Source organism: Pseudorca crassidens, chromosome 5 (genome assembly GCF_039906515.1).
Source record: "Pseudorca crassidens isolate mPseCra1 chromosome 5, mPseCra1.hap1, whole genome shotgun sequence".
NCBI classification, from domain to species: domain Eukaryota; kingdom Metazoa; phylum Chordata; class Mammalia; order Artiodactyla; family Delphinidae; genus Pseudorca; species Pseudorca crassidens.
The window spans coordinates 42,573,221-42,589,941 of record NC_090300.1 but is presented as its reverse complement, the minus strand read 5'-3'; the positions used below and the strand labels follow the sequence as shown (position 1 = coordinate 42,589,941).

The window sequence follows — 16,721 nt, the reverse complement described above, 5'->3', positions numbered from 1 at the left end:
TTGTTTATTTGAGATTTTTCTTGTTTATTGAGGTAGAATTATATTGCTATAAAGTTCCTTCTTAGGACTGCTTTTGCTGCATCCCATACGTTTTGGGTCATCGTGTTTTCATTGTCATTTGTTTCTAGGTATTTTTTGATATCCTCTTTGATTTCTTCAGTGATCTCTTGGTGGTTTAGTAGCATACTGTTTAGCCTCCATGTGTTTGTGTTTTTTACAGGTTTTTTTCCTGTAATTGATATCTAGTCTCATAGCGTTGTGGTCAGAAAAGATGCTCAATATGATTTCAATTTTCTTAAATTTACTGAGGCTTGATTTGTGACCCAAGATGTGATCTGTCTTGGAGAATGTTCTGTTTGCACTTGAGAAGAAAGTGTATTCTGTTGTTTTTGAATGGAATGTCCTATAAATATCAATTAAGTCCATTTGGTCTAATGTGTTTAAAGCTTGTGTTTCCTTATTAATTTTCTGTTTGGATGATCTGTCCATTGGTGTAAGTGGGGTATTAAAGTCCCGTACTATTTTGTGTTACTGTCGATTTCCCCTTTTATGGCTGTTAGCATTTGCCTTATGTATTGAGGTGCTTCTATGTTGGGTGCATGGATATTTACAATTGTTATATCTTCTTCTTGGATTGATCCCTTGATCATTATGTAGTGTCCTTCCTTGTCTCTTATAATAGTCTTTATTTTAAAGTCTATTTTGTCTGCTATGAGTATTGCTTTTTGAATTTCCACTAGACTTTTAAAATATTATTATAAATTATAACTCCTTTCTGACAAGATAGGGTGCTTTCAGGGTTCCATGGCTATATCCCACTTCTGAAACATTATGATATAATTTAGTACTATTTCTAATTTTAAAATGTTTTCTAGAATGTTAATTGGTAGAATTTCTAACTTTTTTTACATTAATATTTTACAACCATAAAATGAATAAAGTATTTCTTTACCAAGATCATAACAAGATTACTAGCATCTGAAGTATAGCTAAAATACAAGTGACTAAGCTGAGGAAGAATGTTCACATTAACAAATAGCTGTATCTCAGGACTTCCCTGGTGGTCCAGTGGTAAAGAATCTGCCTTCCAATGCAGGGGACGTGGGTTCGATCCCTGGTCGGGAAACTAAGATCTCACATGCTGCGGGGCAACTAAGCCTGCATGCTGCAACTACTGAGCCTGCACGCCTCACCTAGAGAACCCGCGTGCCACAAGCTACAGAGCCCATGCGCTGTGTAGAGAGAAAATCCATGTGCCACAACTAGAGAGAAGCCTGTGCACCACAACTAGAGAGAAGCCCTTGTGCCACAACAAAAGATCCTATGTGCTGCAACTAAGACCGGATGCAACTAAAAAATATAAATAAATAAATAAACAAATAGCTATATCTTTCATGCCAGATGTGAAAATGTGGAATGTTTAGTTAAATTTAAGCCAAAATTTCAACATGAAAATTAGTATTGTATTATTACTATTATAATTTCTCATTATTTTCATGGGAATATCCTACTGGTTTTATCATTGTTGCTCCAGAAGGAATCAGAAAGAGTATAATAAAATATCATTATTATGTTTTGAGGTAAGCTTCTCTATGCCAGGTACTGTGGTGGGTACTAAATACACAAAGATTTTTTTTTTTTAAGATGTTGGGGGTAGGAGTTTATTAATTAATTAATTTATTTTTGCTGTGTTGGGTCTTCGTTTCTGTGCGAGGGCTATCTCTAGTTGTGGCAGGCGGGGGCCACTCTTCATCGCGGTGCGCGAGCCTCTCACTATCGCGGCCTCTCTTGTTGCAGAGCACAGGCTCCAGATGCGCAGGCTCAGTAGTTGTGGCTCACGGGCATAGTTGCTCCACGGCATGTGGGATCCTCCCAGACCAGGGCTTGAACCTGTGTCCCCTGCATTAGCAGGCAGATTCTCAACCACTGCACCACCAGGGAAGCCCCACAAAGATTTTTAAGAGAGAAAGAGAGGAGGGTGGAAGGGAAGGAGAGGGGGGAAAGAGAGGGAAAGGAAGAGGAAAAGAGCTCTGCCTTTTATAGTGGACAGAGATAAAAATACTAAGAGTGTGACTCAGGCTCCTCACTGTTGAAGTGGGAGTTTACAGGTAAGCAAGGGGTAGAGGCTAAATGATCCATGTGGTAATGAATTAGAATTGAAACCATGGGTATGAACTCATGTTTAGCTTAATATAGATACAGATGGTTGCATATAGAAATACTTGTAAATAGATATGTGTACATATACACACATAATTTCCCTGCTTTGTCACCTTAGGAGGCCAAGGAACAATGACACCCAAGTAACAGCGAGCATACCTAGTACCTAACTCTTAGTTTCTAACACAGTTCTCCAGTGAAAGGAACCAGAAGTCCTTGGAGAAACAGCTGATTCTAAGACAGGGCAGGAAACATACAAGATGAGCCTGGAGCATCTTGTATGTGAGATATAAGTAAGGAAGTGATGAACAAACAAATAAAAAACCACACACACAATGATGACAGCACATCAAATGGACACAGGAACCAACTGAAAGAGCTCCCTGTGGCCAAAGCTGGAACAGTTAGAGCAACAAAATAAAATAATATTGAATTATAAAATAAATATCTGTGAGTACATACTGATAGAATAATTGGCCAAATAATTTGAATGTAATAACTAGAAGAGGAAGAGACAAATTTGTGCAGAAGAATTCCACATAAGTTATACAGCTATTCTGCCCTCAGGAGGTGAAGCTAACTCCCCACTCTTTAAGTATGGGTTGCACATTGTGACTTCTTTTCAAAGAGGGCAGTTTGGAAAGTGGGGAAAAAAAAGAGTAACTTTACAGTGGAGAAATCTGGTGAACACTACCTCAGCCAGATGTTCAAGGTCAACATCAATAGTCATAGGTCATGTAGATCAAATGTACTCTCCATATGATATGAGGAAAATGGCACTTTATCTCTGTGGTTTTCCTCCCCCAAATTCGAAATCTCAGTCTGTTCATGAGAAAAACAGACAAATCCCAACTGAGAAACATTTTACAAAATGTTTCAAAACTGTGAAGATCATCAAAAACAAGGAAAGTCTGAGAAATTGTCACAGCCAAGAGGAGCCTAAGGAGACGTAATGAGTAAATGTTCTGTAGTGTCCTGAATGGAATCCTGGAACAGAAGAAAGACGCTAAGTATAAACTAAGGAAATCTGAATAAACTATGGACTTAAGTTTATAATAACGTGTCAGTATTGGTTCATTACTTGTAACAAATGTATCATACCAACTTTTTTTTGGCTGCATTGGGTCTTCATTGCTGCGCGTGGGCTTTCTCTAGTTGTGGCGAGCGGGGACTACTCTTCATTGCGGTGTGCAGGCTTCTCATTGTGGTGGCTTCTCTTGCTGTGGAGCCGGGGCTCTAGGCGCGTGGGCTTCAGTAGTTGCAGCACACGGGCTCAGTAGTTGTGGCACGCGGGCTCTAGGGCGCAGACCCAGTAGTTGTGGCACATGGGCTTAGTTGCTTCGCGGCATGTGGGATCTTCCAGGACCAGGGATTGAACCCGTGTCCCCAGCATTGGCAGGTGGATTCTTAACCACTGTGCCACCAGGAAAGTCCCTCATAGCAACTTAAGATATTAATAAGAGGGGAAACTGGGTTATAGTATATAGGCAACTCTCTATATATTGTAATTATATACAATATATAAATATATAATAATTATACATTTATATATTATAATTATATATATGTAATTTTTCTGTAAATCTAAAAGTATTCTAAGGCAAAAGTTTGTTTAAGAATACTAACATAGGACTTCCCTGGTGGCACAGTGGTTAAGAATCCACCTGCCAAATGCAGGGGACATGGAGGAGCCCTGGTCCGGGAGGATCCCACATGCTGCGGAGCAACTAGGCCCGTGCGCCACAACTACTGAGCCTGCACTCTAGAGCCCGCACTCTAGAGCCCGCAAGCCACAACTACTGAAGCCCATGCACCTAGAACCCGTGCTCCGCAACAAGAGAAGCCACTGCAATGAGAAGCCTGTGCACCACAATGAAGAGAAGACCCTGCTCGCTGCAACTAGAAGAAAAAAAAAAAGCCCACGTGCAGCAACAAAGACCCAATGCAGCCAAAAATAAATAAATAAATAAATTTATAAAAAATAAAAGGACCAAAGCAAAAAAAAAAAAAAATGCTAACAAAATTTTAATACCGTACAATGAATGCAATGTAGGAATAAAAGCATATGAACTGTGGGAGAAAAGTGTGAGAGGAAAAAAAGAATTCCAAAATGATCCTTAAATACTTTGACTTAAAAAGAAGATCAGGGCTTCCCTGGTGGCGCAGTGGTTGAGAGTCCGCCCGCCGATGCAGGGGACGTGGGTTCGTGCCTTGGTGCGGGAGGATCCTACGTGCCGCGGAGCGGCTGGGCCCGTGAGTAATGGGCGCTGGGCCTGCGCGTCCGGGGCCTGTGCTCGACAGCGGGAGAGGCCACAGCAGTGAGAGGCCCGAGTACCAAAAAAAAAAAAAAAAAATCAAATGCTCTTTTGTATCATGTCTTTAAATTTATCCATGTGTGTAATGTATATATTTTGGGTATTTCAACTTACAACACATTATATTATACAGTTCTTGCTGCTCATGTTAACTTCAGTATTTTTAAAGACCAAACCAAATCCTTTTTGTTTTGTTTTGTTTTTTTTTTACAAAAATAAGCCACAATTCTATATTTAGCGAAGCATGACCTCTCTTTTCAACATTTAATCTAGAAAAATAAACAGTTTGGGCATCAATTGTATAAATAAAAAATATCTTAATAACCCAGATACACTAACCTTACTACACGGAATTACCTTGAATATTCATGCCTTATGTGCTTTTTTTCAGGGTGTTCCCTACTCTTAAAATGCTTGTCTCTCTCACATTTTTTCTAAGTTCAAAATCTTGGCTTAGCTTTCAAGGTCACCTCAAATATTTCCTCTACCAGGAGGCCTCACCTGGTTCCCCAAGGATGATAGCTGCTCATTGCTGTGAGTGGTCGGTACTGTGTGTCCCTCCATTATCCCATGGACTTAATTTACAACTGTTGTTTATAGGTGTTTCTCCCATTTGGCTGTAAACTTCTTAAGAGCAAGGTCAGAATCATGGCTCCTCTTGGTCTCTGCACAGTGTCTGACACCCATTCATTCATCCAAAACCATTTATTGCACGCCCACCATTCAATACCATGGAATGAACTGGAGGGAGAAAATTACAGAGAAAAATTAACAACTAAATGTTAATGTTGGAAAATCTTTCTAATCCAGCAAAGCTCAGAAAAAAAAAAAATGAGGAGAAAAATATTGAAACAGATCCAGTTTACTGAAAGCATTAACAGAAGCATTATATCACAGAACTGATGTGTTTTTATCACTGGTGTATATGCTTCTAGGTAAAGGGCAAAGCTTCTATTGCTTTGCCCATTTTCCGTGATCTGGGACCCCTGTGGTTTGTGTACAGAAAGCTGGTAGGCTCAGGGCAAGTAAAATAAATTGAATCAATGTTCATTTTCAAAAGAATACATGAACGAGCAGTCATTTAGGGGAAGGAAAAAGAAAAAAATGTTTTTTTCGTGTCAGAGGCCTGAAGTCCAACTTGGACTGTCAAGCTACTGCACAGGTTCTTACAAACGATCTTTTTCCCTTTTGAAACTTTCTGTTAAAACAAAACAAGGTGCTGTCTCAATGTATACGTTACAGCTAGATTGATTTCCAATAGAACCATTTTTTGTGTATGCGCTCTTATGGAATTCTTGATTTCTGCCTTCTCTAGTATTGATTAATTTAAATTCAATTTTTCAATGCCAAAAAAATATTTTTAATTACCATTTTCAAACAATTTCTGGTAGGGCAATTTTAAGTGGATATTGTGCTCTATTCTATTCTATGAAGTCTTTCCCTGTCAGTGGCAGGCCTCCTGGTCTTTTCCACTGAACTTTCAAGCACTCTTTATATCTCATGATCCACTCACCCACAGAATGCAGAAATGATTTCTGATTTCATGCAAGATTTTGAATGCTTAAATTTCCCCCAAACAGCTAACAACATGAAAACTAGTCCTCTTTTATACCAATGGTTCAGAATCACACAGAAAGTTATTATTTATTAAGATTTCTAAATATGTTTCTAAATTGCCCTGTGGTTTTATTGTTTGGTTTCCAATGTCGTCTTCTCTAATCTATCATTGGCCACCCTCCCTTAACTCTTCCAAACTCTTTCCCAAAAGCCTGTTATTCCTTCACACCTGAGCCCTGATGGTGCACAGATAAGCTTCCCCCGTCCCCACAATTCTCTAGGGAACCCCATGCACTCTCATGGGTTGGGACTGACTCTACCACCTTATTAGGGTTCCCATCAGCTTTTAATAAACTCTAGTCCATTTCCATTTTTAATAGTAGGGCATAATTAATCTATTTATTTTCAAAATATTTCATTTAACATGTCAGATTAATTCTGAAACAATAAATACCCCATGAGCTATCGATATGACTCTACAGATTTAAAAATTCCCAGTATGGTAGAGCCTAAAGCATCCCAACGTGGCAACAGTTTGGCTGAGTTCAAATCCTGGTTCTGCCACAGGTAGGGCAAACTTGAGCAATTTTTTCTGGATCCCTGAGCATCATTCATCTCTCCAGAAACTCTCTTTAGAGCATCTATTGCGTGCCACGTGCCAAGGTCATAGTGGTGAACAAGGCAGTCACAGTGGTTCACTAAGTTGACCCTTTAATGGGCTAAGATTCCTCATACTTAAAATAGAAACAGTAACACCCATCTTGTAGGGTTGTAAAAATCGAATGGCTCCTAAACATGGCTCCTCAGCATCTCTGCTCTATGCCACCACCACCATGCTCCCCCACTTTCTTGTTCCTAAAGGATGATCTCTTTAAGTTTCCCTGCTGAAGCTCTTCAAGATGAAATAACCTTTTTGAACCAGGACAGTTCACAGGAAGCCACCCCCTGGCCAGAGTTATTCTGGGGGTTGTTTCTGGGGCCTCTGTACAACCAAGAGAACAGTGCCCCTGGTCATGGCACACCATCACTGCCCAGAAAATGCCTCGGTTTCCTTCACCCATTTGTTTATGCTTCCCAGGTTATTTCAAAGTTCCCAATCATATGGAAATGACACCTATCTCCATTTCTATTGGTAAGAGGTTTTTTCCTCCCCTGCAAGTTGCTTGGAGACTTCTCATCCATTGTTAATCAAAAGAAAAAGAGGAATAGAATACAGCTTGCTTAAAGCAGCTACATTTAAATCCACATTCCATGAAATGGATCTACTCCCAAATCCATAGTTGTTTGAAGTTATTAGCTCACAGACTGAAAACTAAAGAATGTATTTCTAAAGATGTTTGTATGTTGAAGTATAAGGTGTAACTCTGGGAAGAATCTAATGTTTAATGCTATGTGTATTTGTTTCTAGATTCTGTTAGAAGTTGTGTAGCAAAGCTGTTCTTCACTTGCTCCCTAAAGGGTCATTATTGCCTCTACAGTAAATCCAGTTTTATTCTCATCAGCCAAGAACCTCAGCCGTGGATCCAGATCATGTTCCTATTTCAGCAGGTGTGTATAATTCACATTCATTGTGGCTCCTTGATGAGAACAACTCACATTTTGATGTGAATCAAATTGTACATGAATATAAAAAACAGCATTGATTTTTCTTCCTTTTCTTGAAATAACGATCTTATTCTTCTTCTACTTTACTAATGTTTTTCAAATGGGTTTCATCTTTGGCTTTGTTCTTAACAGTTGTCAGTTTTCCGAAAACAAACCAAGAAAACTTGATTTTACTTTTGCCCCTTCAGTCTTATTTTATTGACTTAGTCTGATTATTTGTTTTTCTCTTTGAGCAAACTCACCAAAAAACATGTTTATGCTGCTTTTCTTCTTTGTTCTTTTTACTATAATGTTTCCTTTCTTCTTCCACACCTTTGATATTATGTGATCTGGATGAAGCCTGACTTTGAGGTAAATAAAAATCAAATCTTTGACATGATAGTTACAAACCCAGTGCTAGCCTTGTATGCTGGGCCAGACTCTTCCCCTTCTCTGTCAGTTTATGCCTTCATGCAGTTCTCAAATTAACAGATTCCAGTCTAAATGGACCTCTTTGGAATGATGATTAATTAAATCAGGTCCTGTTCTTCTTTAAGTGAAAGATCATATGCTGTATAAGTTTCTGATAATAATCAAGAAATTCCCAGATGTGTCCACATTTTTTTTAACTTTTTATTTTATATTGGAGTATAGCTGATTAACAACGTTGTGATAGTTTCAGGTGCACAGCAAAGCATGTGTGTACCTTTTGGGTTTCACAATCAATCTGTTACTGCTCTTAACCTTTTTAAATCTGTGGGCAACTTACTCAGGGTATAAGATCCTCTGCCTTTTCCCACTCAGTATAAAAAGCAGCTCATCTTGAGGATAACAATAAGATTTTTCTGGGAAAAAAATTGTTATTCACTTACTAAATAGAAACTTTGTACACAAAGACCACCTAGAGAGTCTTATAAGTCAATGTTTGGACAGTCATTGACATAGAAAATGGGATTTTACAAGGCAAAATCATTATTTTATTATACCTCACACATAAAGGATAATATATATGGTATTTTATATGTGTGTGTGTATAATTTTGTGACTTTTATGTTCTATATGTTTTTATAAAATTGTTCCCTTGAATTGAGACACTTCTTACATTCATAGATGTAACACCACAACATGTAAATAACTGTTAAACACATAATTGGTTAGTAAACATACAAACAGTTTAAATCTTCCTTTGAAAATTTTAGAACCTAGGGGCAGGACAGGAATAAAGATGCAGACGTAGAGAATGGACTTGAGGACACGGGGAGGGGGAATCAAGCTCCACCTGGGACGAAGTGAGAGGGTAGCACTGACATGTATACAGTACCAAATGTAAAATAGATAGCTAGTGGGAAGCAGCCACATAGCACAGGGAGATCAGCTTGTGACCACCTAGAGGGGTGGGGTAGGGAGGGTGGGAGGGAGATGCAAGAGGGAGGAGATATGGGGATGTATGTATATGTATATAGCTGATTCACTTTGTTATACAGCAGAAACTAACACACCATTGTAAAGCAATTATACTCCAATAAAGATGTTAAAAAATGTTTATTTTCATTGGCTTGAATGATATATATGTAAATGTGATTCTTTTTTTACATTGACAATCTCATTTTCCCAAACTGAGAATATCTTAAAGCTCTAAGAATATTCAGCCATTACACATTTTATAACCGAAAATGTTTGTGTTTCCCCAACCCCCCCACTCATACTGTTCACATCTGAGCAATTGAACAATGAACTCTTGGTTATTTCATGTCTATTCTTCATGATTTACTCTGTATAAATAAACTTGATATTTGTACTCTGTACTCTCTTGGTATTTGTTTTAATTTTATACCTTAATTCTCAGATCTTTGAAAAATAAATATATATATTAATATTAACCATTTTCCAATTAAGTAACATGCTTGAGAAATGATTGAAGTAAATACTACATTACAAAGGTTAGGCGTATTTATAGAGATCAATATCAACTGTCTTAAAAATCCTATTTATGGGCTTCCCTGGTGGCGCAGTGGTTGGGGGTCCGCCTGCCAATGTGGGGGACGCGGGTTCGTGCCCTGGTATGGGAGGATCCCACGTGCTGCGGGGCAGCTGGGCCCGTGGGCCATGGCCGCTGGGCCTGCGCGTCCAGAACCTGTGCTCCGCAACGGGAGAGGCCACAGTGGTGAGAGGCCCGCGTACCGCAAAAAAAAAAAATCCTATTTATGTTAAATTTTCTGTTAAGAAATAAAAAACATGAAATGTACCATATGTTTGATCTTCAAGACAGGTTTCCCTGTAGCTTTATTTAAATTTAAACCATTTTTAAGTTCAGACCAAGCCTAATAGTGCTTTGCAGTCAATCAAACAATAAGGACAAGAGATAACATGTCATGTTTCTCTCATTAATGCCCTTTCAGAGCCTATTTCCTGAGCCCCTGTCTATACAGAGCCGTTCTGTGCAATTTCTCAGAGCTCTGTGGGAGAAGACCCAGACAGAGGGTACTCACAGCTTTGAAACAGCCATGATGGAGTCCACATTCCCACAGCAAAAGGTAAATGCTTTTTTCCTTGGACATGTTATTTTAAACCAAGATTCAAGATTAGCTTGAAACAGTTTGCCTTTTCTTGATAGTTCAGTTTTTTCCCTTCATTCCTTTATTTTCTTTTATTATTAGAAAACACTAAGTAATGATTTACATGTCATGCTGTAGTGGACTCAGGACCTAGAGATATCAGTAGACAAGGTCACTGCCCTTTGAGGCTCCCAGACTGACATAATACTGCCCACTCAGAGCCACACAAAAACCACACACATGGTATGGAATAGAAAACATTTTACAAAAGAAGACAGACAACTCTAGGACTGAAAAGGAAAGAGCATTGGGGAATCAAGCTCCAGCTTCTTTAGTGCTTTTCATTTCATCCTTTGATACTTCCTCTCATAACCTTGCCCTCTGTTGTCACCACAAAGCTAGAAAGGGAAGACAAGGTGAACAGGAAGGTCAGGGTGGGAAAGAGCTCTGTTGAGGCAGACAAGAATGATGTGAGACAGAGCATTTTAGGAGTGTGGAAACAGGGGCATCACTCTCAGAACACAGTTGGCCGAGATCTCCCGAGCAGGCCCTTGAACTGGGAAAGGACCAAAATGTGGAGCTACGCCTATCCAGTCAACAGAGTGTAACCAGAAGTGGACGTTCACTGCCGTGATCAGATCTGCCCATGAGAAAGGTCACAGGCCTGGCTATGGAGAGAATGATTAGAGGAAGCCTGACTGGAGACAGGAAGACTACAAAGGAAGCAACTACTGTAGTCAGGTAGGAAATGAAGGCCTGAGCTAAAGTTGGAAGTTGTAGGAAGAGGATGGATTCAAGAGCCATTAAAGAAACAGAATCAACAGGACTTGGTCCTTATAAGGAAATTGAAAGAACCAAGGATGACTCCAGGTGCATTGTGTGGCCAATGGATGATGGCACCATCTTGAAAAAGAGAGACCACAAAGGAAGCTGATGTGGAGGAAGAAGATAAATCATTCTGGCTTACATGTTTTGAGTGTGAGTGGTTTGTGTAGATAACCAGATGGTAATGGTGGTTGAATTGCCACTGTGGACCTCAGGAAGAAGGACATGACTGGAGATAATGGATTTGGGAGTCAAAGATAGCACTTGATGTCATGACAGTAGACTGGATAACTCAGGAAGAACATGGATAATGAGAATAGAGAATGGTTATTGATCTCTCCTTAGTAAATTGCCAGCTTCTGTAAGTCCTTCTCATACTCAGAGATCCTGATTATCCTTATTTTGCCTTCAAGAAAGCCCAGTAATAAGCATTGGATGCTTACTGATCAAACCAGAGATTCTGAGAGTATATGATCATGGTCTTTGTCCTTGTTTTACTATTGAGAAGGGGAACAAACATACTAATATTAAATAAACTCAAAGTACAAACAACTAGCAAATTAATCAAAAGCTGTTACATTGTGAAACATAACTCAATACCTCTTAAGTGCTGAAGGATTGTGAAAAGATGAGAAATGGGTGTGATTAATCAGAAGTTTAGTTAGTATGGTCTGTAAGACACTGAAGCCACACCCAATTATTGCATCACTATTTTTTGGCTTTGGTTTAAGAATTAGACATGTAGTATTAAGAATAAAAGAAATGCCATAGTTGCATCAATGCAAACTAGAATGGAATTCTTTGCATATTTCCTGCAAATTTTAAAGTTTTGTATCATGTTTAAAGACAATGCCTCAAATTCTTATAAATGTTTCATAGTGAACTGTAGTTTAACTAGAGGGAACTTGTAAATTAAACCTCAGCAGACTGCTTCAAGTCCTAAGAGGTTGAAAAAAAAACCCCAGAACTTCACAAACCAGTTTTGTGCATGCTCACAAGTATACTTATTCATATTTCTTCTATTTCATACCAATAAACATTCCTCTAGGGAAAAATTAACTGCAAACCAAAATGTTTTATAAATTTTTAAAACTATAATTTGGTTTATTCATAACTAATAGAAAAACTTTGATGTCTGGAATGTGCACTGTGTGACAAAGTTTATCAACCTGGGTATTTCTCAATCAAATTGATTTTCTACTCTCTTTATTTTATGAAGTGTTCTTCCCATGAAATTCACAATAGCTGTGAGAATGGTCCAAAGTTTGCTTTCTTTTCACCATATGTGCCAGTCTGTACATAGACTAGTGATTTGAAAATGATGGGCATGTGTGTATCTGTTGCTGTGATAGAATTAATACTGCAGCCAACTGGATTCAGGTATAGAAGAAAGGAAGACACTTCTGAGAAAATGCCTAAATCTTTAGAATATAATGCTCTGGAGAGTTTGTTATTGAGAATTCATTTTAATAAAATCTTGGAATTTTAGAATTGAAAATCAACGGTAAGTTATCTATTAATTTGTAAAGTGCTTGAGGGCAAGGGATGCACTATGTTTACCATTATATTTCCAGGGTCACACAGTGCCTGGCACGTGGTAGGCTCTCAGTAAATGATGAGTATCAATTGAATAAGTAAATAAATCCTGTCACTTTCCAGATGTTAAAATTGGAAGCATAGGGACCTGTCGTAGGTCACCTACCTAATCAGGTGCAGAGCTAGAGCACAAGCATACACCATGGTGACACTGGGTCCACCACCAATATGTCTGGGTTTTCTCTACTCTGGCTTGTAAAATTACAGTTCTCTGCCTCTTGAAGTAAGCCTTGATCAGCCAATGATATATGAGAAGGGATATGTGTCACTCCAGGCAGAAGCTTTTCAAAGCCAGTGTTCCATTCTCCATCTTCCCTTTCTTACCCTACCATGGGGACTGCAGAAGCAAATGTTGATATTGAGTTGTCAGAAGACGGACAAAACCTGGAACCCCAAACTACCACATAGAGGACTGCTGCTCTGGAGAGACACCCAGACCCACCACACACTTCGCATGATGAAGGAACAATCTTCTGTTTTGTTAAAGACAGAAGTTTTGGTGTTTGTTATAGGAGTATAACCTATCTATCTTGACTACTTTTCTTAATTTTAAATAGTAATAAAAACATTTTTTAAAAACTTGGATTAATGGAAAGATATGCCCTTCTCATGGATTAATGGAAAGATATGCCCTTCTCGTGGCTAGGAACACTGATTACACAAATGGAAATTTTCTCTCAAATCATAAATACAATTTATTTCCAATCATAATAGCAACAGAATTTCTTCATGGAGTTTGACAAAGTGATCCTAGATTTGAAAATAACCAAAACAGTTCTGCAAAAGAACAGAGAGGAGAAAATTTTTCTACTAGGAAATGAAAACTTATTCTAAAAGCACAATAAGATGAGGAGGTGATTATTGCTGTAGGGATAAATTAATACTAATAAGGAATAAAGAGTCCAGAGATAGTTCCAAGCATATATGGACACTTGGTAGATGATAGAAAGGAGATTTCCAATCAGTGAGGAGAAAATAAAATATTTTAAAAATAATATGGGGGACATGTGACTTTTCAGATGGAAAAGATAAAATTAGATCCCACCCAGACACTATAATAAATAAACTAACTCTAGATAAAGCTCTAAATGTAATCAATGAAACTTTACAACAAGTAGAAGAAAATACCCATAGTTGTCTTTGTGACTTCAGGATAAGAAAGAATTTCAGACATAAGTAAACAGAAATCATAAAGGAAATATGAATAGATTCGAGTACTTAAAAAGTTTAAATTTCTGTATGACAAAGTACACCACAACAAAGTTAAAAGGCAAGCACAACCTGGGAGAAGTTATTTAAAATATGTGTAAGGGCCCTGAACCAAGATGGTGGAGTAGAAAGACGTGCTTTCCCTCCCTCTTGTGAGAACACCAGAATCACAACTAGCTGCTGGACAATCATCGACAGGAAGTTGCTGGAACACACCAAAAAAGATACCCCACATACAAAGACAAAGGAGAAGCGACAGTGAGACGGTAAGAGGGGCGCAATCACAATAAAATCAAATCCCATAACTGCTGGGTGGGAAACCCACAGACTGGAGAACACTTATACCACAGAAGTCCACCCACTGGAGTGACGGTTCTGAGCCCCACATCAGGCTTCCCAACCTGGGGGTCCAGCAATGGGAGGAGGAATTCCTAGAGAATCAGACTTTGAAGGCTAGTGGGATTTGATTACAGGACTTCGACAGGACTGGGAGAAACAGAGACTCCACTCCTGGAGGGCACACACAAAGTAGTGTGCACATCGGGACCCAGGGGAAGGAGCAGTGACTCCATAGGAGACTGAACCAGACCTACCTGCTAGTGTTGGAGGGTCTCCTGCAGAGGTGGGGGGTGGCTGTGGCTCACCATGGGGACAAGGACACTGGCAGCAGAAGTTCTGGGAAGTACTCCTTGGCGTGAGCCCTCCCACAGTCTGTCATTAGCCCCACCAAAGAGCCCAGGTAGGTTCCAGTGTTGGGTTGCCTCAGGCCAAACAACCAACAGGGAGGGAACCCAGCCCCACCCATCAGCAGTTAAGTGGATTAAACTTTTACTGAGCCCTGCGCACCAGAACAACAGTCAGCTCTACCCACCACCAGTCCCTCCCATCAGGAAACTTGCACAAGCCTCTTGGATAGCATCATCCACCAGAGGGCAGACAGCAGAAGCAAGAACTACAATCCTGCAGCCTGTGGGAAAAAAAAAAACACATTCAAAGAAAGATAGACAAGAAGAAAAGGCAGAGGGCTATGTACCAGATGAAGGAACAAGATAAAACCCCAGAAAAACAACTAAATGAAGTGGAGATAAACAACCTTCCACAAAAAGAATTCAGAATAATGATAGTGAAGATGATCCAGGACCTCGGAAAAAGAATGGATGCAAACATCGAGAAGATGCAAGAAATGTTTAACAAAGACCTAGAAGAATTAAAGAACAAGCAAACAGAGATGAACAATACAATAACTAAAATGAAAACTACACTAGAAGGAATCAATAGCAGAATAACTGAGGCAGAAGAACGGATAAGTGACCTGGAAGACAGAATGGTGGAATTCACTGCTGCAGAACAGAATAAAGAAAAAAGAATGCAAATAAATGAAGAGAGCCTAAGAGACCTCTGGGACAACATTATTCACAACAACATTCACATTATAGGGGTCCCAGAAGGAGAAGAGAGAGACAAAGGACCAGAGAAAATATTTGAAGATATTATAGTTGAAAACTTCCCTAACATGGAAAAGAAAATAGCCACCCAAGTCCAGGAAGCTTAGAGAGTCCCATACAGGATAAACCCAAGGAGAAACACACCGAGATACATAGTAATCAAACTGGCAAAAATTAAAGACAAAGAAAAAGTATTGAAAGCAGCAAGGGAAAAATGACAAATAACATGCAATAGAATTCCCATAAGGTTAACAGCTGATTTCTCAGCAGAAACTCTACAGGCCAGAAGGGAGTGGCATAATATACTTAAAGTGATGAAAGGGAAGAAGCTACAACCAAGATTCCTCTACCTGGCAAGGATCTCATTCAGATTCGATGGAGAAATCAACAGCTTTACAGTTAAGCAAAAGCTAAGAGAATTCAGCACCACCAAACCAGCTCTACAACAAATGCTGAAGGAACTTCTCTATGTGGGAAACACAAGAGAAGAAAAGGACCTGCAAAAACAAACCCAAAACAATTAAGAAAATGGTCATAGGAACATACATATCGATAATTACCTTAAACGTGAATGGATTACATGCTCCAACCAAAAGACACAGGCTTGCTGAATGGATACAAAAAAAAGGCCCATCCATATGCTGTCTACAAGAGACCCACTTCATACCTAGGGACACATACAGACTGAAAGTGAGGGGATGGAAAAAGGTATTCCATGCAAATGGAAATCAAAAGAAAGCTGGAGTAGCAATACTCATATCAGATAAAATAGACTTTAAAGTAAAGAATGTTACAAGAGACAAGGAAAGATACTACATAATGACCAAGGGATCGATCCAAGAAGAAGGTATAACAATTATAAATATATATGCACCCAACATAGGAGCACCTCAATACATAAGGCAACTGCTAACGGCTATAAAAGAGGAAATCGACAGTAATGCAATAATAGTGGGGGACTTTAGAACCTCACTTACACCAAAGGACAGATCATCCAAAATGAAAATAAATAACGAAACAGAAGCCTAAATGACACAATAGGCCAGATAGATTTAATTGATATTTATAGGACATGCCATCCAAAAACAGCAGATTACACTTTCTTCTCAAGTGCACACGGAACATTCTCCAGGATAGATCACATCTTGGGTCACAAATCAAGCCTCAGAAAATTTAAGAAAATTGAAATCATATCAAGCATCTTTTCTGACTACAACGCTATGAGATTAGAAATGAATTACAGGGAAAAAAACGTAAAAAACACAAACACATGGAGGCTAACAATATGTTACTATATAACCAAGAGATCACTGAAGAAATCAAAGAGGAAATCAAAAACTACCTAGAGACAAATGACAATGAAAACACGACGATCCAAAACCTATGGTATGCAGAAAAAGCAGTTCTAAGAGGGAAGTTTATAGCTATACAAGCCTACCTCAAGAAACAAGAACAATCTCAAATAAACAATCTAA

General features: G+C 38.9%; 1 protein-coding gene across 1 annotated transcript in view; it reads left to right on the top strand.

Moving 5' to 3' along the window:
* The window catches only part of VEPH1 (ventricular zone expressed PH domain containing 1), a 214,867-nt gene that overhangs the window by 152,444 nt on the left and 45,702 nt on the right, over positions 1–16,721 (top strand). Inside the window, exons 10-11 of the mRNA XM_067737220.1 lie at positions 7,441–7,580; positions 10,016–10,150. Coding sequence (XP_067593321.1) covers positions 7,441–7,580; positions 10,016–10,150 — 275 coding nt within the window. The remainder of the gene's footprint in view (positions 1–7,440; positions 7,581–10,015; positions 10,151–16,721) is intronic.